This window comes from Sardina pilchardus, chromosome 20 (assembly GCF_963854185.1).
Source record: "Sardina pilchardus chromosome 20, fSarPil1.1, whole genome shotgun sequence".
Lineage (NCBI taxonomy): Eukaryota > Metazoa > Chordata > Actinopteri > Clupeiformes > Clupeidae > Sardina > Sardina pilchardus.
The window spans coordinates 3,543,364-3,568,784 of NC_085013.1; the positions used below are offsets into that span (position 1 = coordinate 3,543,364).

At 50.6% G+C, this 25,421-nt stretch overlaps 1 protein-coding gene across 1 annotated transcript in view; it reads right to left on the minus strand.

Moving 5' to 3' along the window:
• Positions 1–25,421, minus strand: part of ralgapa1 (Ral GTPase activating protein catalytic subunit alpha 1) — a 97,218-nt gene that overhangs the window by 49,224 nt on the left and 22,573 nt on the right. Inside the window, 20 exon segments of the mRNA XM_062523816.1 lie at positions 1,949–2,202; positions 2,204–2,254; positions 2,257–3,164; positions 6,538–6,721; positions 8,468–8,602; positions 8,964–9,032; positions 9,202–9,312; positions 11,343–11,451; positions 13,072–13,130; positions 15,016–15,141; positions 15,425–15,553; positions 15,766–15,921; positions 16,608–16,706; positions 17,101–17,294; positions 17,621–17,773; positions 18,086–18,253; positions 18,633–18,849; positions 19,278–19,423; positions 23,242–23,493; positions 25,147–25,278. Coding sequence (XP_062379800.1) covers positions 1,949–2,202; positions 2,204–2,254; positions 2,257–3,164; positions 6,538–6,721; positions 8,468–8,602; positions 8,964–9,032; positions 9,202–9,312; positions 11,343–11,451; positions 13,072–13,130; positions 15,016–15,141; positions 15,425–15,553; positions 15,766–15,921; positions 16,608–16,706; positions 17,101–17,294; positions 17,621–17,773; positions 18,086–18,253; positions 18,633–18,849; positions 19,278–19,423; positions 23,242–23,493; positions 25,147–25,278 — 3,652 coding nt within the window.

Here is a 25,421-nt window from a genome sequence, read left to right on the forward strand (position 1 = left end):
TCACACACATACACACATTTCTTGTTCACACTCTCACATACATACAGTACAGACACACACACGAGCCGTTTTTCATTCTCACACACACACACACACACACACACACACACACACACACACACACACACACACACACACACACACACACACACACACACACACACACACACACACACACACACACACACACACACACACACACACACACACAGGTTGGCCGGCTCCCCACACACAAGGCTGGGTGGATTGCGGCCCGTTAAAGCTCCACGCAGGGGATGGATTAGATGTGAATGGAGGGAGGTGAGGGAGAGGAGAGTGGGCTGTGATCCCTTAAAAGACTTGCTGCGGTCCGCCTGGACGCCCCGTGGCTAATAACCCACGCTGAAGAGTGTGTGTGCGTGTGTGTGTGCGCGTGTGTGCGCGCGTTTGTGTGTGTGAGGGGCGAGCTGCTCCTGCACTATCTGTCTCTCTCTCTGACATGTCTTTCTGGATACTGGGGAAAGGGACCACTTTGCAGACAACATCTGGGCCTAATGAATTAATCTGACATGTTTACAGATGTACACACATACACACACAATTACTCCACTCAGCAAACACACACACACACACACACACACACACACAAGGTCCTATGACGATCTACACACATTACTCAGAACACATATTAATGTGAGTGCATTCCACAAACCACAAAACACAGAGACAACACAGCTACAAGGAACCATTTTGCGCACACACACACACAACACACACACACACACACACACACACACACACACACACACACCACACACACACACACACACACACACACACACACACACACACACACACACACACTAACACACACATACAACGCACACGCACACACACACACACACACACACACACACACACACACACACACACACACACACACGTGTCTGCACAGAGCTGTTAAAGACGTCCTTGTGTTACAAACCACAGGCAGGGCAGCAATAAGGAAAGAGACGCGACAGCCTTGCCGTGCCCATTTGGCCCGTGGCACACCACAAGTGCATGCTAAATAAATAATGACCGTGCCATCTCCTGAATAACTCTCCTTGGAGTGGGCATTCTTCATGGGCCACTTTCCACCTATTCACATAATGGTCTCTAATGATTGAGAGATAGAAATGAGATCTATATAATGTCCACTGAACAAAGGACAAGTCAATGGAAATGCTTTTTGTGTGCGACTGTGCGTGTGCGCTTGTGTGTGTGTGTGTGTGTGACTCTCTCTGTGTTTGTGTGTCTAAACGAGGGAGAGACAGAGAGAGAAAGAGATGCTGACAGTTGTAAGCTGATTACCTCAAAATGTGCAAACACACAGAGATACACACAGATACACACACACACACACAAACACACACACATTGAAACAGGATGTTTACACAGTCTGATTTGAGTAGAGAATGATAACGGGCCTGATCCTCACACCATAATGTAGATTTATGATTTCATTATTTCATTACAGCCAGTCACAGTCTACTGGCTTGTTTAAATGGCTGGAAAATGAGATGGGAGTTTGTGCGAGAATTTGACTACGGGTCCCTGCATGACCCCACGGTGGCCACCAGACAGACATCATTTCTACAACTTTACTAACTCATCAATATGTTAGGTTAAGGTGTATTAAATTAGCTTTGGTTAGTCTTTGCATCATTCAAATCATTATATGTGTGTGTCTGTGTGAGTTTCTGCGCACATGTGTGTGCGTGTGTGTCTGCGTGTGTGTCTGCGTGTGTGTGAACACACAATTGTCTGTCTGTGCACGGGTCTGTGTGTCTGTGTGTCCAATTATCTGTCTGAGCATGAGTCTGCATGTAAGTGTGCATCTATCTATGAGGGCACAACGTATGTGAGTGTGTGTGTGTGTGTGTTGTGTGTGTGTGTGTGTGTGTGTGTGTGTGTGTGCGGTCCTCACCTCTTCTCCCAGGAGTTCATGCCCAGGATGTTGAGCAGCATGCGGCAGTAGTAGAAGGCGCTCTGTGGGCGCTGGGGACCCGGCTGGCCTTGGCGCGATGCCCGCATGTTCAGCTCGTTGCCCCGGCGGGCGCCAAACTCGCGCTCGTGGGCGCACTGCTTGAGGATGGCGTTGATGACGTCGTTCTCCTGCTTCTCGGAGACGCAGGCGGGCGGCGGGGCCGGGATGTTGAGCGGGGCGCCCGCCCGCTGCAGGGCACTCGGGGCTGGACACGCCCAGGTAGCAGAGCATCTCGTCCAGCGCGTCGAGCCCTCGTCCGAGCGCAGGGCGTCCCACTGCGGGAAGGCCTCGTCGCGGCAGCGCCGCTTGGCCGCGGGCCGCTCAGCCCCAGGCGACCCTCGTCGTCGTCGTCGTCGTCCTCCTCCTCCTCCTCCTCGTCGTCTTTGTGGCCGATGTTGTTCTCCTCGTTGCCGGCGTTGTTGTTGTTGTTGTGGTGGTTGCTGCTCTGCTCCTGCTGCCGCTTGCTCCTCCTCTCCTCCTCCGCCGCCGCCGCCGCCGGTTCCGTTCCGTTGCCCGCGGGCGCCTCGTCTGACCGTTCGACGTTCTCGGCCAGCCGGAGCGCCTCGTCCAGCTCGGCGTCGTCGATCGCCAACGAGTCCTCGCCGTCTTCCTCCCCCTCCTCTTCCTCGTCCCTCCTCCTCCTCCTCCTCCTCTTCCTCCTCCTCCTGTAGCCTCCTCTCCCCTCGCTCGTCCTCCTCCGCTCCTCGCCTCTCCCTGTGTCCGTCTCCTTGCGTCGCCGTCGCCTGACCGGCCGGATGCTGACCGCTCGCGGCGCAGCAGTGCGGCGGCCCGTAGAGGACGGCCGAGTCCCACGAGTGCTTGCCGGAGATGTCGCGCACGATGACGCGCACGCAGGCGCTGGTGGTGGTCAGTCCCGCGGACATGCCCCCGCCGGGCAGGCCGTCCTCGGCGCGGATCTGCAGGCACGAGAGCAGCGTGGAGCTGTTGAGCGCGAAGAACTGCAGGTTGGGCGCCTCGAAGAGCTCCGGCGCCAGGTCCGCGCTCTCGCTGTACGGGTTGTCGTGGTTCTCGCACACGTGGCTGGTCAACGTGGCCGGCCCGCCGCTCGTCGGGTAGTGGCCCATGTGGTTGACCAGGTGCGAGATGACCGTGCGCGCCGCCACGGAGATCAGGCCCGTCTGCATGCGGCTGCGAACTGGACGGACAAAAGAGGGAGAGAGAGAGAGACGGATGGATGGATGAATTTAACGGTTTAAACATTTAAAATTCTAATTCTAATTTAAAAAAAACAAGGCTCTTAATAGCAGCTAATGGTGACTATTGCCTCCTCAACAGACCATTTCTTCCAGAACAGAACAGAGAGAGAGAGGGGGGGAATATTTGAATCTGTGTCTGAAAACTAACTTGACTGAAGACACCAACACCAACACCAACTGGACGAACAAAACAGAGGGGGACAAATGGATGGATGAATTTAACGTTTAAACATTTAACATGAAACTAGTTCAAATAATTTTCTTAATAAAAACAAGGCTCCTAACAGCTGCTTATGGTGACTATTGCCTCATTAACAGAACATATCTGAATTGCAATCATCTGTCTGAAAAGCACTGGGGGTGGAATTGACAAATGGTCGCAAAAACACACCGACAAACAGACCTGAGTCAAACCCAACTCTTTCACATAGGCAGGCACACACACACACACACACACACACACACCGTGCCCTAAGCCAAGTCTGAACACTCAAACATCCACTCAATATCCACTCAATTGGAGAGAGAGACCACTTCACAGATTAATTAATTAGGCCTCAGTTTAGTCTAACAGACATGTTTGCAGAAGTATGAGTGCAAAACACTCACGCTCACTCTTACACAAGACCAGAGCACTTAGCAAACATAAACACGCATGGTGGTTGGTTCCTATGATGATCCCAGCCCTGGAAACAATTTGTACACTAAACCCACATATAGGTATGTGAAGAGTGGGGCAGCATACCACCTCCAATAGACACAGATAGACACACACACTGACTCCCCTATAGAGGATTTGGATGGAATTGACAGATGGTCGCACACACACTTAAGACCCACAGACCTGAGGCAAACCCAACTCCTCCACACACACACACACACACACACACACACACACACACACACACACACACACACACACACACACACACACACACACACACACACACACACACACACACACACACACACACACACACAAACACTCACAACGTGCCCCAAGCCAAGTCTGGCCACTCAAACATCCACTCAATACCCCTTACAGAGCCGATAATGTGCTCGAGCATTCCTTCAACTTCAACCTATTTAAGACTTCTCCACCAGCACAGACACACACACACTCACACACACACACACACACACACACACATACACGTTCCCTGTAAAATTGAGGAATTCGGGGGCCTGATGGATAGGGAGGGCTGACAGAGCAGAGCGCTGCAATGTGCCACGTGGGCTCGCCGGCCCCCCTGCTGGCCTGGAGGCCCACCATAAGCGGCTAAATGAAGGCGGAATGGAGGCGCCGGGCCTCTCGTCAGGCCAGGCAAGGAGCATGCCTCACACTCGCCAGCTGTGATTAGCCACTTTCTACACTGGTGGTGGAGGGAGGAGGGTGTGTGTGTGTGTGTGTGTGTGTGTGTGTGTGTGTGTGTTAAGAGTCTGTGTGTGTGTGTGGGGATGTGTGACCATATGGATGTATGTTTGTGAGACAGCTTATGTGCATGGGGTATGGGAAGGATGCGTGCGTATGTAATAGGGGAAAGTGGTGCATTTGTGCACCAAGGAGTGTGTGTGCGTACCCGGGAAAAAAAGGTGGGTCAGTGTGTATGTGTGCGCATGGAGCATGCTTATAAACATGACTATCCCCCTGTTCACACACACACATACACACAGACACACACAAAGGGAGTGTGTGTGTGTGTGTGGGGGAGGGGGTGTTATAAAAGACTACATTAATACCCTTAAACAGCCACAGGGATGGACTGAGCACAACCACCAACTGTGAGACCAACAGAGAGAGGGAACAGCAAAAGAGAAAGAAAATGAGTGAGAGAAAGAGAGAGAGAGCAGAGGAGAGTGAGCGAAAAAAGAGGAAAACGGAAGGAGAGTGCGACAGAAAGAGAGGGTGGGAAAGAGAGCAAGAGACAGAGAGCAAGAGCGAGAGATAGAAAGAGAGAGAACGAGAGCGAGAGAGAGAGAGAGAGAGAAAAGAAGGGTGCCAGCTAAGAGCAGTGTTCCGCTCACACTGCGGCGGCACACACCCCCCACCCCCCGCGCATCGATGCCAGAGGAGCGATGTGGAGGAGAGAGATTAGGACGAGAGGAATAGTGAGGGCTGAGGCATAGACCAGACCCTGATAATAACACACACTCAACTCCTGCACTAGCTTAACTCAACACACTCACAACGTGCATCTGATCCTGGCGCATGCAAGCACACCACTGGCTACGTTCACTGATATGATATGGACCAAACAAACGGGGCGTTCGCAATTTACTCATTTAGAGGCAATTTTTCAAATGATCTTAGAAAAGGGTAAATGCCCACATACATTTGGAGATGTACATTAAGAAGTACATTAACTTTTCCTTTTGGACATTTTTTCAGATTATAACATTTGCAATACCTCATGTCTCAACAATATTTTTTCTTTCGTTGGCAGAGCTTCAACAGAAACGATCACAACAATGTTTCCCAAACTGTGTGCGATTGTGTGTGAAGGCTACACAGGTGTGCCACAGGAAAAATCCATACTGACTTTTTATTGTCGCTGATGATGGTTACCAAACGGCCGAGACTGCAGACCATTCAAATCAAATTTCATCAAGTTGCAACTAAACCTAAATGGACTCTATACATAATGTGTTGCACTTCTGTGCATCTAGATACCGTTTTTCAGGGATCAACCACAAGCATGGCAGAACAACATAGCTGCATTCAGATATGCTGTACAGCCGAAGGCATAGAAAACTAGAATGACTGCATTGTGGGTGCCTGCTTCAATGCACCTGTGAATTTCTGGTTGACATATTTGTGTGTGACGAGGCATGTGAGCGTTCGTACCCAATTTGAAGCACGTGCCTCCAGGCATTCTTGAGATATCTCGGAGATATTCTTGAGTGTTCACAAGGTGAGGGGCATATACTGTACACATGTGGTCACAGTAACCTTGGACTTTGACAATCAAATCAGTTCATCTCAGAGTCCAAGACAACATTCACACTAAATTTGAAGCAAATGCCTGGAGGCATTCTTGAGATATAGCATTCACGAGAGTTGCACATTCATGGTCAAGATAACCTTGAACTTTTAACCTGGAGTCTTAGACCTCCAAAATCTACAATCTTCAATGAGTTGAATTGGACATCCGTACCAAATCTAAAGCACATTTCTTGTAGCATTCTTATGCATGTAAACATGTGATATGCTTCACACACACACACACACACACACACACACACACACACACAAAGTAATGGCCTTAATGCATATTTCCGTTCTAGGCGTGTGACTGTGGAGGTGAGGCGTACCCTCGGTGACGGGCTGCAGCTTGGACGAGCGCTCCGAGTCGGGCGAGTGCAGGGGCTCGGGCTCCTTCAGGCTCTCCAGCAGCAGGAAGGGGTCGTAGTCGGCGCTGCTGAGGTCAGACAGGTTGATGGGGAAGTAGCGCGGGTTGCTGAAGCTCTGCGCCCCGTACACGCAGCCGTGCAGGACCTGGACAGGACAGAGGCGCTCACTTTTTAAAAAACCCTTCATTTAAAACAAACAAACAAACAAACAATTGAAAATATTCAGTGTCCTGTCACTAGGTGAAAACAAGCTCCAGAGGTATACTGTACAGAGGGGGGGGGGGGGGGGGGGCGGACGAGTGAGAGAACAGCCGTGGAGAACCTGGACAGAAAAGAGGCTTTCAGAACCCTTCATTTAAAACAAACAAACAAACAAACAAACAAACAAACAATTGAAAATAATCAGTGTCCTGTCACTAGGTGAAAACAAGCCCCACAGGTGTATACAGAGAGGGGGTGGAAGAAGAGAAACGTGAGAGAACAGCCGTGGAGAACCTGGACAGAAAAGAGGCTTTCAGAACCCTTCATTTAAAACAAACAAATAATTGAAGAACACTGACAATAAGTCGTCTGTCACCAGGTGAAAACAAGTCCCACAGGTGTCTATATACAGAGAAGGGTTGAAGGGGGAAGAGACACGTGAGAAGTAGGAGTGAAGGTGAAAACACATAGAGGACAAATCGAATGAAAAAGCAGGAAGAAATGACACAGAGAGAGGAAGAGAGGGTAGATAATAAGATGGAGAAGAGAGTTAGTAAAGGGGAAATGGAGAGAGGAAAGTAAGAGCTAGTAAAAGGCAGAGCTAGAGAAAGAGAAAGAGAAAGAGAAAGAGAGAGAGAGAGAGAGAGAGATATCCAGCTCACCTCTCTTGTTTGTGAAGAGCACTACGTAAAAAGTATTAATGACTCAAAAATACATATACTCATGATCCAATTATCTGTCCATTAAAGACAGTGTCACTATGGCGACTGTGAATAGCTAAGAGGGGAGTAATTGGAGATGGCTGCTTTGTGGAGAGCAGGGTGGAGGTGTGGGGATGGGGGGGGGGGCTCTGCAAAGTGGACGAGACATGGACAGTCCACGAAAACAAAGACAGGGCCGAGTTAATGGACAGACTCTCGTCAGGGGCCTTGTGGAGGTCAGTGGAGGGGAATTCAGATCCAGGTCTCAAAGCAGGCGATGAACACAAATGCATACATACAATTGCAAACAAAAACAAAAGAGTCAGGCTTCACTAATGTGTGCAATGTGTACTAATGCTGCAAGGAACACAATCTAACGGTGCAGCACGAGTGGACTAAACAAATGAGTCTAGGTGTGTGCATATGTGTGGTCGACTTGTGAAGTGTGTGTGTGTGTGTGTGTGTGTGTGTGTGTGTGTGTGTGTGTGTGTGTGTGCAAAACAAAAACAGACCACACCAAACCAAACCACAACTGACCCGACCTCTACATTTGAATAGGTGATTTAGACCCAATTTGCATGCTTTACTGGCTGAGACCACTCCACCCCACATGAAGTCCATTACTGTAGCTCCAGCAGGGGCAGACCTGAGACCTGCGACCTGAGACCTGAGACCTGAGTCCTGAGTCTTGAGTCCCGAGACCTGCGACCTGAGACCTGAGACCTGAGTCCTGAGTCTTGAGTCCCGAGACCTGAGACCTGAGACCTGAGACCTGAGACCTGAGACCTGAGACCTGAGACTGTGTGCGAGTCCTGAGACCTGAGACCTGAGACTGTGTGCGAGTCCTGAGACCTGAGACCTGAGACTGTGTGCGAGTCCTGAGACCTGAGACCTGAGACTGTGTGCGAGTCCTGAGACCTGAGACCTGAGACTGTGTGCGAGTCCTGAGACCTGAGGCCTAAGACCTGAGGCAGAGAGTCCTGCGGTACCTTGTAGATGCAGCTGAGGACGGACTTCTCTCCGCGGTCCTTGTCCGGCGTGAGGGTCTGGATGGGCTGCAGGAGGGTCTGGGGGGGCAGCGCCATCACCCAGTCCAGCAGGCACAGCAGCAGCGACACCACCAGCTGCACACACACACACACACACACACACACACACACACACACACACACACACACACACAGAGGGAGAGAGAGATGACCGTGAGGACCAGTCCACAGGGAATGGACGCTGAACGGTAATATCTACAGTACAGCTTTAGGCGAAAACAAGCAAAACTGCCTAAAACCAAAACATTGTATGTAATGAGTGTGTGTGTGTGTGTGTGTGTGTGTGTGTGTGTGTGTGTGTGTGTGAGAGAGAGAATGAATATGTGTGAGAGTGTGTGTGTGTGTGTGTGTGTGTGTGTGTGAGATAGAGAGCGAGTGTGTGTGTGTGTGTGTGTGTGTGTGTGTGTGTGTGTGTGTGTGTGCACTGGTTCCATACCCTTTTGTCCAGCTCATGAGGGGAGGACTCTGTGGTGGGAAGCAGGTAGGTGATGGTAGCAATGAGGATCTGCAACAAAACACACACACATCTCATCATCTTTTCTTTTTTCACCTCATTTATTCACATGCACAGCTTTTTTTAAATAAAATATGAGGTTTTGAGAACCGAGAAATAAAGCACATTTTCAAAATAGCTCCTGACGGATTATTACATTTTATTTATTTGCTTACTGTACCTCGACTATTTTCTTTGGGGTGTCGGGAGGGAATTTCTGCAGGTGATCCACATAGTTGATGAGCAGGTGCAGAATATCAGAGGCGACCAGGGCCACGGTTTTATTTGGGAACTAGAAAAGACACAAACACACACAAACAATGTCAAAGCCTTTCAGACATCTGTTTTTGCTAACTGGCAGGGGTGAGTGAATCCATGCACGTGTGTTTGTGTGTGTGTGTGTGTGTGTGTAGCATGTGTGTACGGTGTGTGCAGTGCGGTGGTGTGGGCGCCAGCACCACGGGGGAGAGACAAACAGCACATTGTGTCAGTGTGTCTTGATCTGTGATAAGGATTAAGATGCGGATGAGCCTTTTTCCAGGCCTAATTCTGCTGACTGGAACAGACCCCGATATCACCCCCTCACCACAAACACACACACACACACACACATACACACACACACACACACAAAGAAAAGAGGAATACCGTGGAAAGAAGGAAAGAGAAAAAAATGGATATAAAAGGCTAGAAGGTGAAACAGAAAATAAACTGGCAGTGCAGATAGAATTGGGACCAGGGTGGGGGGTGGTGGGGTAAGGGAAAGGCGAGAAAAAGATACAGGGAAAGAGAAAAAGCAGAGAAATAGGGAGAGGGGGGTTGTAGAAAAAACAAGGGAGAGAGAAAAATAGCGAGAGAAAGATAAAGAGAGAAAGAGAAATAGAGCCAGAGAGAAAGAGAGAGAAAGATAAACAGAGCCAGAGAGAGGAAGAGAGGAAGAGAGAGATATAGCACCCCCCCTCCTCCTCCTCCCCCCCCCCCTGGTCTCTGGGCTCTGGTCTGTGGCCCTGGCTCCCTGCGGCTGCCGCAGCGTTGCCACGCAGAGGAGACGAGCTGCACAACAATGGGGGCTGGAGCAGCAGGCAGCCTCTGCAGCCCAGTCCACTGGACCCAGCCACCATTCACTCAACCAGGGTGCGGTGTGTGTGTGTGTGTGTGTGTGTGGGTGTGTGTGTGTGTGTGTGTGTGTGTGTGTGTGTGTGTGTGGGATGGCTACAGATAGGCTCCAGCCCCCCCCCCCCCCCCCCCCCACCCCAGTCCTCCCCGGCCATTTTCAGACAGAAATATAATAATTCCTTGAAGTCGCTGGAGCGTGCATTCTTCAGTGGATTAGCCTTCTGTCTGAGCACGGCGTGCAAGCCAAACATGTTGACAGTCCAGATTTAGCTGAGGTTTTTTGGTTCACTGAAGGGGAGGTGTGTGTGTGTGTGTGTGTGTGTGTGTGTGTGTGTGTGCATGCGACTGAGAATCTGTGTGTGTATGAATGTGCGAGTGTGAGTGTGTGTGTATCTGCGCGCGCGCGCGTGTGTGTGTGTGTGTATGTTTGGAGGGGTGTTGGAGGTTGTATTGGTGTGCAGGGGTGGTAGTAAGCTTCTTCTGGATAAACAGCTCTCGAGAAGTGCCAGTAAACGGCGCACAGGCTTGGAGCCTTGGAGAAGGAGGGGTGGGGGATGAGGGTGTGTGGGTGGGGGGGGGGGAGGCTGCAGAAGCACTAGGGGGCCTGGCCAGCAGACCCCTGTCCGGCCTCCACTGCCACCACCACTACCGCTACATCCGCAGCCGCTAGCTCTAGCAGCCACGGGCTAGCTGCTCCACTCATTACATCCAATAACATCAGAGGCATGGCGCTTTGCTTTTTACACTCGCACAAGCAGCACAATGTTCTGGCGCGCGATAACAGACTTTGCGGGGTTTGTTGGGTGGCACGCTCGCAGAAGATGTGAGACGGAGAGGTCCGCGCGCGCTAACCTCCTCGCAGAACGCTCGGGCTCGTTTAGCGGCCAAACAGGGAAACGTACAACTGGACAGCTTGAAGCATCTGCACGGCGAAGATAGCGAAATCGGAACGCTAAACATGCTGAAATGTAAAGCTTGAAGGATGCGGAAAGGACATGAAAAACACGTCAAGCTAAATTGCCGTCCAGAAAAGCCTAGCGTGATGCCAAATACATAAGCAGAGAGTGTTTGCAACATGTAAGCATGTTAATGCGGGGGCTTTGCTATGCATCTGGTGAGATATTGTTATGGCGTAACATGGAAACAATGCAATGTGAATTTAATGAGGAGATGTAACTAGCTTGTCACAGTGTGTGGTGGCATTACCTTGAGCGTGACGCAGATGACGTTGAGGGCCTCTTTGATCTGCGGGTGTTTCGTGCCGTGGACCAACTCCTCACACAACCAGATGCCCAGGCTGCAGAGCGCCACACACCTGACACACACACACACACACACATAGACAGACAGACACAATATTAGGCTGATTTTTTTTTTATCTATCCAATGACTTACACTGCAGTGAAGCACCAAAGATAATCACAATTTACCATGGCAATAGAATCTTACAGTAGGTACTGTAATAGGTTAATTAGGTAATTTCTCAATCTTAAATGTGCTCTACTTGGCTTACTATTGAGCTGATGTGCTTCCCTGATGTGCTTCAAATGTCTCCCTAAATCCCCTGGATATGCATATTACTTACACAGCACATACAGTAAATCAGACACTTTGTTTAACTAACTACCATAAAATTAAGATCCTTTTTATTCAGTTTATTTCAACTGTAGATGTAAACATGTGATGGTAGTGCTCCTTCTGTTAATAATGACTTGGCCAGACACACACACACACACACACACACACACACACACACACACACACACACACACACACACACACACACACACACACACACACACACACACACACACACACACACACACACACACACACACACACACACACACACACACACACACACAGCATACACAAACACACAGCTTCATCTTAACTGAGTCATTGACAGCAGGTAGGGGATCAGCTGGGGAATGGGGACGGGGAGATCTACATCAGATGTACATCAGCCACGTGTGTGTGTGTGTGTGTGTGTGTGTGTGTGTGTGTGTGTGTGTGTGAATATGTGTCATCACACACGCCCTCCTGACCTTTCAACCACAGCATGTTGCAGGGGTCGTGAACTTTCCACTAAACCACAATATGACAATGACTGAGACACCAAAGCCACTAGCATGATATTCATTACTCAACTAACTGTGCGTAGGGTAACAGGTGTGTCTGTATGTGTGTCTGTCTAAGTGTGTCTGAGTGTGTGTGTGTGTGTGTGTGTGATGTTAAGCCAGAATACTGCTTACAGTGTGTCTGTGTGTGTTTGTGTTTGTGTTTGAGTGTCTGTGTCTCCTTCTAATCAACTAGTCCGGACACCGAGACCCCCCCCCCCCCCCCCCCCCTCCCCAAACACACACACACACACACACACACTTAACCCCTGAGCTAAGCCTGCAGAGAGCACGTGGATTAACACTACCCTTCCCCTCCACACTGGGCCCCTAATCTGCGTCTGTCTGGCCGTGTGTGTACAGACAGGTCACTCAATCCCTGTCCCCTCTCCGCTCTCCGTCTCCATCTCGCCCCCCACAAACCCCACCCTTACCCTCTCCGCCTTCAATCTCCACTACCCCCAAACCCCCAGTCCACCCCCCAGGTCTGACCGGTACTTATAGGGGGGCCGGCGTTACTGCTGCGGTCATCAGCGTGGTGATCATTAAGAGCGCCGCAGCAGAACTTAATCTACAGGTCAGACGGAGCTTTCGGGGAGGACGGATCAGGCAGAGACAATGAGGAGGGATGTGGGTCATTAACACCTTAAATATGAAATATGGGGAAGAGAGGAGGAAGTGGGGTGTGTGTGTGTGTGTGTGTGTGTGTGTGTGTGTGCGTGTGTGTGCGTGTGTGTGTGTGTGTGTGTGTGTGTGTGTGTGTGAGTGTGAGTGTGTTTGGGGGGGCAGGACAGGAAGGTATGGTGAGGTCCTACCTGGCAGGGGCTGAGGGCTCATCTTTGGCAGAGTTTAGAATGTGTTTAATGATGTGCTCCTGTGAAAGAGAGACAAAGAGAAAGAGAGAGAGATAGAGAAAGCGAAAGAGAGAGAGAGAGAGAGAGAGAGAGAGAGAGAGAGAGAGAGAGAGAGAGAGAAAGAAGCGGGGAAAGGGGGGGAGACAGAGAGAGAGAGAGAAGGTGAGACATGAAAGAACGGGGTGAGAGAAATAAGTGAAAGGTTACAGGTATTAATGACATTTCAGATACAATTTCAAATTCACCACCCACGCACACTAGCAGACTTCATGAAACCACCAACAAGCATTTAATATGCTAATCTAGTCTGAACCTGATGTTCCAATGTCACTTCATAAAGAAAGTTCAACTCAACCCTGGACACACACAACCAAGTCTCTTTCTCGCTCCCAAACAAGCGCATCCATACGTACACACACATACACACAGAGCACTAATAAACACAAACATACACATTACTAATAAATAAACACATCAATCATCAATAAACAAACACATACTGTACAGTGCGTGCGCCCACACACACACACACACACACACACAGAATATATCTGCATGAACGAGGCTGTTTTCATGCAGGTCCAGGCCTCTGATTAGGGGGATGCCATCGTGCGCATTTCTCCATCCGCCGGGCCCAGCGGGGGGGACACTGATGTGCATGGCATCAGCTACTTAGCCCTCGCCCAGAGGGGCCACACACACCGGGAGGGCCGGGCCCGCCACCCTGGCACGGCGTACACACACACACACGCGGTGCAAAAATGCCCCGGCATACACACGCCGTCATTAGCCCCATCAGAAATCGCCCGCGCCGCCACCTGCCGAGTGCTCGTTAGTGGAACGGGGGTTTGTGTGTGTGTGTGTGTGTGTGTGTGTGTGTGTGTGTGTGTGTGTGTGTGTGTGTGTGTGTGTGGGCACTCTACACCTTTCTGGAGCAGGAGTGAGCACGCTCATAGAAGTATTAATGCTATTTATCTACAGTCCCTCTATACTGGGGCTTCTCAACCTTTTTGGGGCTAAAGCACGCCAAAAGGTCAAGGCACACCGATGTATGGCTACTGATGAGGAAGTACATCACTCACTATTATTGGCTATTACAGGGGGGTTCATGCTTATGCTCATATGTGACCCTGCACAGCAAAATCAGTCGCTTGTCGCACGATACTATTTTGAGAGAATCCACAATAAACAAACTTCCGGGTTATAATGTTGAATTTCACGTTTTCGCATAATTCGACAGTATACAGTCTACAGTTTCATATCGTGAACTCATTTCACTGAAAAACATACGTTTTGACTGTTCAACCTGGTGAAGATTCAACACATTAGCAGTCATTCCCGTTGCCCACGCCGCTTAAAAAGTTGATTTCTCCTCTTCTAGCATATTGTGACATGAGAACCATGTCAAATTTGGATGCGGTTATCTTATCGGTTAGCGATAGTTTCTGCTAGAAAGCTTAGGTTATGGCCGTTCATGTGAGCACAATAACTTAATTTTGTAGATTTTACCAAAGCGACTGGTTTTGCTGTGCAGGGTCACGTTTTCAATACACGGTGTTCATGAGCTGAGACCACAGCAATAAGTATGAGGGTACTCAAGCATACAACTGTGTAGGAAGAACTTCAATGTCAAGAAACCTTCATTCATTCACTCACACACACACACTTAAGCATCTATAGAGGAAGAACTCCAATGTCAAGAAACCTTCATTCACATACACAGAGACACACAGAGAGAGAGAGACACACACACAGAGTCACACACCCTTTAAGGATCCAATTGTGTAAACACAACTTCAATGTTCACATCCAAAGGCATCTAAACATCTTAGCTTGAGTGTGCACTGTGTGGATGTGAAGAGGCCAGTGGTGGGAGTACTGTAAGTCAGTGGGGCCAGTGTGTACCTTGACATCCCTGAACTTGTTCATGACCACGTCCGCTGTGGTGGGGTGCAGGGCAGGCAGCTCCTCGTACAGGTTGGGGAAGCACACCAGGGAACCCAGCAGGATCTGAGCCTCCACACGAGGGGCCTGAGGGAGGGAGGGAGGGAAGTGACAGATAGAAAGAAAGAAAGAAAGAAAGAATGAAAGAAAGATAGATAGAAAAAAGAAAGAAAGATAGATAGAAAAAAAGAAAGACAGAAAGAGAAAAGGGTGGAGTAGAAAAACAAACACATTAATCATACAGTCAATCAAACTGTCGCTGTCGCAACATGTTCGGTGGGTGGAGCAACACTATAGCAACGGCAAACTTCTCATTTTCCCACGAGACACCTCCGAAAGGCGTTGGCGGAACGCCGGGAGCGGGACTTACATTGAGCGAGGAGCAGGCGGTCACCCTGCTGGCGGCCACGATGAAGTCCAGCGTGAGCATGGTGGCCCCGGGGAGACCGATGGAGAAGAAACGCGGAGAGCAGTGCTTTATGATGGTGTTCACAATGTCCTGGGAGAGGGAGAGGGAGAGGGAGAGGGGGAGAGAGAAACATGTTCACTAACACATCAAAGCAAATGTTAAATAATACAACAATTAAGTTGTCATTCAAAAAGGTACTGAAAATAAGACCTGTTGCACGAGGCACACATACTGTATATTCTGATTAGTTAAGGTGTGCACACAGACGACACACACACACACACACACACACACACACACACCTGGTCGACATGCAGCAGGCCGCAGTGCATGATGTTGTAAAAGTGTGTGAGGAAGTCAGAGTTGGGCGAGACGTCCTGCCTCCTCTTCATGATCTTGCAGATCAGCTTGTAGGCGTGCAGCTTGCCCTGCTTGTAGCGCTCAGTCAGCATGGTGGCCTGCACAGAGAGCGAGCACACACACACACACACACACACACATAATGTCAACCCACACAAACACAATGTCAACCCACACAAACACAATGTCAACCCACACAAACACAATGTCAACCCACACAAACACAATGTCAGCCCACACAAACACAATGTCAACCCACACACATGTGAACACGTGCATTGCACGCCTACTTATTTCCAAAAGGTGTCAAGCATGGAAAAAAATAATAGAGACTGTACACACAAACACACACACACACACACATTCCCGTCATACACAGCTCTGGAAAAAATTAAGAGATGACTGCACATTTTTCTGTTGGTTCAGGTTACAGTAATTTGGTCAAAAATGCTAATTTTGAACATACTTTAGAATGTCACTCAGCAACCGTAGGATGATACCAGAAATATGTGCACTGGTTCCACAGCTGTACATGCATATGAGGCCACACACACACACACACACACACACACACACACACACACACACACACATACATCTTCTCGTAAAGACAACACAATCACAGACCACAAACACACATGAAAAAACAGCTGCATTTCCTTTTCTAAAATGAAGAGAAAATCTGCTGCACTGACAAGCATATTCAATTCATTTACAGCTGCATGTTTTAAATAACTTAAAAAAACAAAACATCAAAAAGACTCAGGTGAGTGGATGAGCTCACCTTGAAGAGCCACGGGGTCAGAATGCGGAGGGGTGGGATCAGGTCTGGGGGAGGTGGGGAGGACTGGTTGTCCATGGAGATGCCCAGGTTGTCTCTGATCTGGACACACAAGCAAACACACGAGCAGGGGGTAAGTATGCAAGCAAGCAACAACAATCCAAGACGCTCCAATACCTAGGAACGTCAAACGTCAGATACGTCGAAACGTTAGTCCACTATGTTGCCACCTTAATAAAATTCTAAAACTTCACGTCTGATTTGCTCCGGTGAACTTTGATTCTTCGCTACAGTTTGTCCTTTCCCGTTGACGCACCAGACAGTGATTCTCAGGAGTGCGGAGGACATTTTGTTTTTTTCTAATGCACCAATACCTATATGATACAACACAACTCGGCAAAACACATATGACGAAAACCATCGAAACATACAGCATGTGCCACCTATGCCACCCTAGCCTGTGGGCCCCCTAGGAGTGGCAGAGGAGAGAGCTCACCTTGGCCAGGTTCTGCCACAGCTCGCACAGGTAGTCAAACACCTGAGCGTGGATCTCGGGGTCTTTGATGGAGTTCACGTCTCCGAGGATACCCAGCATCCTCCGCCACATCACCGTGGCGACGTCCGAGTGCCAACCGGTCAGAGAGCCGCCGGCCATCACGCTGCAGTCCTCGTTGGGAAACTCACTCGTCTCTGATAGAGAGAGACGGAGAGAGAGAGAGAGAGAGAGAGAGAGAGAGAGAGAGAGAGAGAGAGAGAGAGAGAGAGAGAGAGTAAGAGAGAATTTGGAGGTGAGGTAGGTAGAGACAGTATGAAGAGGAAGGGATAAGGCATAACGTCAGTGTCAACAGACTGGTTTCTAGTGAAGTTTATTTAAGTGTACAGTGTACATACATCTTAAATCAAAAAGCAAATCCAACAGGGATCTCAGCCATTGGCCATTAAATAAATGTGACCATAACCACATGAGTAAGGAATCAAAGTGTGTGTGTGTGTGTGTGTGTGTGTGTGTGTGTTACCAAGGTCATCAGGAGTCTGCAGCACAGAGTGGTGGAGCTTCTCGTCCAGCTGCAGGTCCTTGTGTTCGGCGTGCTCGGCCGTGAGGGTGGCTGGGGAGGGCGTCTGAGAACGGGAGCAGCCCAGGGAGTGCATAGGGGAGGCGCCTTCTGATCCTGCACGCACACGCACACACACACACACACACACACACACACAATTTAACAATATAACAATATGACTAAAGCTGAATATGTATCTTATTTCAGGCATTCATTTATTTTAATTTCATACTGGTGATCTTATTTAGACATAAATAACTACAGTATCTAACTTCCAAATTGACTATCGATTATTCAGTGGCCTGGGAGCACAAGGTCAATTCCTACCAAATCTGAATCTGTTAGAGGACAGAGGACAACTGTCTTTTGCGAGGGAACGTAATGAATGCATGTGTGACACTGTGTGTGTGTGTGTGTGTGTCTGACCTGTGATGGTGACGGTGTCGGCAGAGACACCCTGCTGGCTGCTGGTGTCCGAGTCGATGTGCAGCGTGGTGAGGCTGGACAGCTCCTGCTCCTCGGCCGTCTGGGGAACGCCGCCCAGACTGTCTCTGTCCAGGGAGCCGGCAGCTGCTTCCCCCCCGAAATTGAAATCTAACACACACACACACACACACACACACACACACACACACACACACACACACACACACACACACCAATTTTATATATACTGTACACACACAAACACAATTCTGTTTCAGAGTGCTATAGACTAGCATTCTCCACATGATAAAAACAGGGTAAAACTGTTATATTCAATGTTACAGTAATGTCCAGAAATGTGCATCATTAGTCTGTAAGATCGAGAACAGGGAGACCGAGTGATTAATAGATTAAAAAAAATAGATTGAGAGAGAGAAAGATCAATAAAATAAAATAACTAGATCATATCAGTAACGTTAGCGTGTTTTTTTTTTTAGCATCATATTTTGGGTTTACACCTGAACGGTAGGTAGTCAGGCCAACTTACTGTCAAACTTGCCGTCATACTGGAAGGCGTTGAAGGAGTCTGATTGGCTGTCGGAGCTGATGAGGTCACTGCCGCTGGCACTGGCCGGCGAGGTCCACTCGGAAGGCACGCCAGGGTCGTCGGCGGGCCGCGTGGCGTTTGGCCGCGTCAGCAGCTCGGGCAGGTCTTTGGGGATCTCCAGACTGCCTGGACTACTGCCACGTCGAGTCATGCCCTGCTGACAGAGGGCACCATTGATTACTGATGAGCCAGGGAGAGGAGTGTGTGAGTGAGTGAGTGAGTGTGTGTGTGTGTGTGTGTGTGTGTGTGTCTGTGGCATAGATAGATGGGAGAGATGGTTTAATTTACTGATGAGGCAGTGAGGCAGAAAGGAGAGAGAGAGAGAGAAAGAGAAAGAGAGAGAGAGCGAGAGATTCAATAAAAAGGTAAAGGGACAAAGTGGATGGTTGCTGGTTGATCTAGAGATACCTGTAATGCAGGTGAAATTATATCAGTGAACTGTGTGCATGCGAGACACAAAAAAAAATATCTTGAGAAAATTGTAAAATGAGAGTGTGTGTTTGTGTGTGTGTGTGTGTGTGTGTGTGTGTGTGTGTGTGTGTGTGTGTGTGTGTGTGTGTGTGTCGGGCGTCGCTCTGCGTGCACCTGGTCAGGAGGACTCACAGAGTGACCCCGAGGCGCTCGCAGGCGCTCCTGGATGAACTCGTCCATGAGGTCACTGAAGTTGGGGTTGCTGTTGCCCGCGTCACTCGACACCGGACGCATCTTCGGAGCCAGATCTTCTTTGTTGGCTGTGGTCAGGCGCACACACACACACACACACACAAAGTACGAATTGAGTTCAAAAACCCACAATCATGGCAGAAATCAATGTACACAGACAATGTACACAACTAGTCTGAGCCTTAGCCTATTTCGATCTAATGGTTTAAAAGGTACAATCTGTAAACTTTGTTGTAAAAAAAATCCTTTACATCATTGACAAAAACGTTCATCATGTTATGAATCAAATTAAATCATCATGGCAGACTTTTGTTCATGACAACAAAATATTACACATTGTACCTTTAATTTCGTGTAACTGTAAGCAGCCAAGCTATGATAATGAAAATATTCTATATACTAATAATTTCTACTACCAGAACTGGGACAAAACTCAGAGTAAACAAATAATCTAAGGTGTATGCAAAATAGAATAGAAAACAAAAGTTGATAATTTAATTAAAAGAAATAATGTTGCAAATTAATAGAAGTCAGCAGACCGCATAATTGATTCCAACCACACAAGCGATGCAGGGGCTAAACCATACTATCGAGTCATGCAGTTCCCCAAAACAGAGAGAGAGAGAGAGAGAGACAGAGAGACAGACAGAGATGAGAGAGAAAGTGAGAGACAGAGAGACAGACAGAGATGAGAAAGTGAGAGACAGAGAGACAGATGAGAGAGAGAGAGAGAGATGAGAGAGAGAGAGAGCACAGATAAGTGGAACGGCGGCGGCCCCAGGCCCCAGGCCCCAGGTCGCAAGACCGCACTACAACAGCACTGCTCAGCCGTCGTGCGCCGGCGTCTTGACCGGGTGTGTGTGTGTGTGTGTGTGTGTGTGTGTGAGCGTATGTACAGGGGGGTGTTAGGGGAGGGCAGCTGCGGAGGCCAGGCCAGTCCAAATCCCAAAGCACGAGACGGCGAGGAGGGAGGTTAGAGGTTATTCTCCATTCGAAGGTCACTGTAGTCAGCACACAGACCACACAGTTAGAGGCATGAGCAGCAGGCCCAGGCATCCTTCCCAACCCACCGCCCACTGGAGCCTAGCCACTGTCTCTGCTACCACCAGCCCCGTTAGTCTGACCACTGCCCAGGGCCACAGTGGCGGCCGTGACCTAAAGATATGCAGATACGCAGACTGTTGCTGGAGGTTATCAGTTATGATCAGTGAAGCGAAAATTCTCATTTTAAGGGTTATGACTGCAAGCATTTTCAGGGTACCTCTAAACCACTGTTTTCATGGCTGTCAGATGGTAGTTTAAGTGCATGTTACGCTAAAAGAACATGTTTTTTAGCACAATCAGAACTAAGAGACAGACCCCTGAACCCTTCATGATTTCACTGAGAGAGGAGAGACTTTACAATTTTGTAAATGGACAGAGCCATAACAAAACCTCTGCTGCCCCCTACTGGTAGTTCATTGTACATGTCTAACACTTCAACAGAACATAAAAACACCACAGACTTGAATGCAATATGGATGTATTATCCTGTGGGCGATTCTAACACAGGTGAGAAGACATTTTGGGGTCAGAGGAAATAAACTCTTGAGCATGTCAGCAGGTAGGCTGGTCTGCCTACTGTTGCAGATGTACCAGAATATGCGCAGGTCTTAAGAACCTATGCAGGTGTGTAGATATGTGAGTGAGAGTGTGTGTGTTGTGTGTGTGTGTGTGTGTGTGTGTGTATCAGAGAGAGACAGAGGATAGGCTGGGGGGAGGGCAGGCATGAGGCCGCATGCAGCATCCAGGGAAGGAGGGGGGGAGGGAGCAGAGATTAAAATCCCAGAAGCCGGAGGAGGAAGAGGAGCAGGAGGGGAGGAAGATGGCAGCCGTCCCAGGACAGAAGGCCCGTCGCAACTCCGTGTTGCTGTTGTTTTTTGTTGTTTTCCAAAAGAAATACAAAAAAATGAGTAAAACAAACACAAAAAAAAGCTTCAAGTCAATTCGCATTCAGCCATGAGAGAAAAAAAAAACTCAAACCCTGTTATTAAAAAAAGAATTAGAATTAAAAAAAAAAAAAAAAAAAACACAAGGCAGGAAAACCATGAGAGGAGGAAAAACGGGCGCCATGTTGGCTCCGCGGTTGCTTTGTGGTGCGGCGGATGCGGAGGGACTCTCCTCGGCTCTCCGGGGGGGGGGGTTGCCTCACCTGGGGGCTTCCTTCCAAAATAGCCCATAACGTGAGTGTACAGGTCCCGCAGCGGCGCGTCGGTGGGCTGCGCTTTGGCCACGGCCTGCTGGTGGCGCTGGGGGGACGCGTGGCCCTTGGGCTTATGGGAGAGGGCGTGCACCACCGACTTGTACACGCCGCCCAGCAGCGCCCCCTGGTGGCTGTGGTGGTGCGGCAGGTGGTGGCGCGAGGGGCTGCAGGCCGAGCCGGCCTCCTGGGAGCGCGAGCGCAAGCCGCGGGGTCGGAGGGCCGAGCGGCCCAACCTACCGCGTCGGGGGCCGCCGCCGCTGCCGGCAGACGCCGGGCCCTCGCCCGAGACCTGAGCGGCGCCCCCTGTGGTCCCGGTGGAGTTACTGCTGCTGCTGTTGCTGTTGCTGCTACCGCCGTGGCTGCTGTGGCTGAAATGGCTGAGGCGTCTCAGACGCGTCTTCCAGTAGGCCTCCTTGGGGTCGAGGGGGTTGTGGAACTGCACCGATTCGGTGGACGGTCGGAAGCTGACGTGCACCCCGCTCCCGCTCCCACCTACTCCTCCTCCACCATCGCCCTCTCCCCCCGCTCCCACGCCTGCGCGGGCCCGCTTCTTGGGCCCTACTCGGCCCAGCCGGAGCGAGGAGTGGAGCAGGTGGTGTGTGTGCGTGTGAGGCGCGTGTGTGTGCGCGAGCGTGTGCGCGGGCGGCTGCTGCGTGATGGGCTCCCCCTCCGCCGCCTCGGTGGCGTTCTGTCTCTGCAGGCAGGCCTCCCTCCTGGTGCCCTCCTCGCACCTCCTCTCCTCCTCCACCTCCTCCTGCTCCTCCTCCTGCTCCTGAGGCTTCTGCTTCTGCATCTGCATCTCCACCTCCTCCTCTACGGCTACACTCTGGCTACTCTCCTGGGCCGCAGGGTTGCAGCAGCTCCTGGGCGACCTCCAGTCGCAGTGCTCCAGGCACTCGTAGAAGCTGCGCTCGGGGGCGCTTACGCCCTCGTCCTCCCCGGCCGAGCTCGCGCTCCCCCTATCTCTCCTCTCCTCCAGCCTCAATCTCTCCCTATCTCTCTCTGCCCCTGCCACTATCCCTCTCTCCACCCTTCCTCCTCCTCCTCCTCCTCCTCCTGTCTCTATCCCCCTCTCTGGCCCTGCCTCCTCTGTGCGGTCGCTGGTCAGGAAGCCCGCCCCTGCCCAACCGTCCTCCCCCTGGCCGAAATACTCCCTGAGCGAGCTCATGAGGTCGTCCTCGCCGCCTTTGCCTACATCTCCCACAGTGCACTGGGTCTGATGCTGCTGAGGGGCGGCGAGGGGGTCGCAGGTGAAGAGGGAGGGGGGTGCGGAGGAAGGGGCCGGGTGGCATAGCTGCTCGTAGATGCTGTGGCACTCGCCGGCATCCAGCCAGGGCACTCTGCCTCTGCCGCCGCCGCCGCGGTTACCGTCGCCGGCGGCAACCCGCGAGGACGGAGGGGTGCAGGAGAGTGGGGGGAGGTGGTGCTGCTGCTGCTGGTGGTGAGGGGAAGAGGAAAGGGACTGCAGGGGGGTCGGCTCGCCCCCCAAGCTGTGCGGTTGGGGGGCGGCGGGGGCCGTTTCTGGGACAACGGCACCCCTAGAGGTGGTGGTGGTGGTAGTAGTGGCAGTGGTGTTGGTGGCGGAGGGGGTGTGCGGTGGAGGGGGGCAGTTGGAGGGGTCGGGGTCGGGGTGGGGGCAGGCACCTTTGGCGCGCTCTGCGATGAAGGGCTCCATGATGTCGGAGGCGCTGGAGCTGCGAGGGAGGGGCGGCAGGGCTCCGACGACGACGACGGCGCCGCTACCGACACCGCCGCCGCCGCCGCCCGGAGGGGTCAGGTCGGCCTCCACCGACGCGCCGAACACCTCGGAGCAGATGGACACCGGCGCCGCGTCCTCGCTCTGGGAGCTGTGCCGCAGGCGGGGCCCTCGCGGGGCCAACGGGGGGTCCTCCATATCTGAGAGAACAGAGACAGACACAGACGGGGAGGGAGGCGGACACATCCATACAGAGATAGACAGATAAACACACACACACACACACAAACACACAAATACACAAAGACACAGACACAGACAGGGAGACAGGCAGACAGAAACATCCACACAGAGATATGCAGATAAAAACATACAAACACACGCAAACAAAAAGAAAGAGACAGACAGACAGACAGACAGACAAACAGACACGCTCATACACACACAGAAACCAGCACAAACAATGATAGGAAAATCCCCATCCGCCCATACACAGACACAGAGAGACAGGAGAGTGAGAGAAAGAGAGCGAGAAAAACAAACATTATCAACTGTTAGGGATAAGCCATGTCTATACAAATACACAAAGCAGTTGTATAATCCAAAAGGGCTGAGATATATGGGCTGGATTCAGTATGAGGTGCAGCGATATCCCACTCTCTGTGACCGTGCCAATGTCTACCAGACGCAGCCTGGGCCGCAGGTAAGGCAGCTCAGCCACAGGCATTCAGCTACGCGTGATTTAAAAAGAGCTAGAATACCGCTGTACCCAATGTACTCACATGCAGATGCAACAAACACATGCTACACACACATACCATCCAGCTACAGGAATACTGGCACCACGCAAACAAATGAACATTCCTGAGGAGAATAATCAATCATGGCAACGAGTCTTGGCGATCTGATAACATTCCGACTCTCAACTAGTTCAAGTTGAAAGGAAGAAATGTATCCATACGGTGATGGCAAACAGTTTAAATTAAAAAAGGGAGAAACAAACAAACAAAAAAAAAACAACTTCCCTGGGGGGGGCAGCCGTTTCATAACAATGTGCAAACGTGACTTGAGTGGTATCGGTCATCTCTGACACAACACAGTGTGCTGCACACGTGCGTGATCGCAATCATGGATCATGAGTGAAGTGTCAAAGAGGCTTAACAGAGTAGGACATAAACTCTCTGTGTTGAGAAAACTTTGGTGAGGTTATCTTGGTGTAGGAGGCAGAGGAGGACGGCAGAGGTGGAACACAGTAACATCACACACATCGCAGAGCAACACACACAAACACGTGCAACCCAGGGCAAAAAAATGCACGACCCGAGGACTGGTAGGGGAGACATTTTGAAGAGGAAAGGAAAGGGCAAAGGGGAACTGAATGGAATGGCAGGTATTGAGACATGCATATCATGAACACACACCATAGAGGTGAAGTGACAAGTTCTCATCAAAAACCTAAGATTGCTACTTAGTGCTAGTGTGCGTCAAGCAGATATAGGTGATGCAGTGCAGACACATAGACAACACAGGAAGTGCAAGACAGACAGACACACACACACAGGGTTTACATTAGGGGAAGAATGCAAGCAAGCATTCACACACACACACACAAACCTGCTCACACACTCACACACTCACACACTCACACACTCACACACTCACACACTCACACACTCACACACTCACACACTCACACACTCACACACTCACACACACTCACGGCAGCAGGCCGGGGGGTGTTTGGGCTGGGTTAGACTAGGCTGGGTTATGGTTGGTTGGGGTTGGGGGTGGTGCAGAGGTGCGGAGGTGCAGAGGCAGGCAGGCAGGCAGCAGAGGAGAGGAGGCGGCTCTACCTGACAGCTCATCTGCTAGGGGGGTGAGGACAGAGTCAGGCAGGAGAGGGTGGACAGGATGGATCAGGACGGGAGCACTTTTAGCGCTGCGGATAAACGACAAGCTGTCACCCGTGGAGCAGCTCCGCAGGGCTACAGCCGGACGTCACAGAGGAGAGAGAGAGAGAGAGAGAGAGAGAGAGAGGGAAAGAAGGATGGAGAGAGAGAAGGATGGAAGGAAGGGGAGAGATGGAGGTAAAGAGAGAACAAGAGGGAGAGACAGAACGGACAGGCAG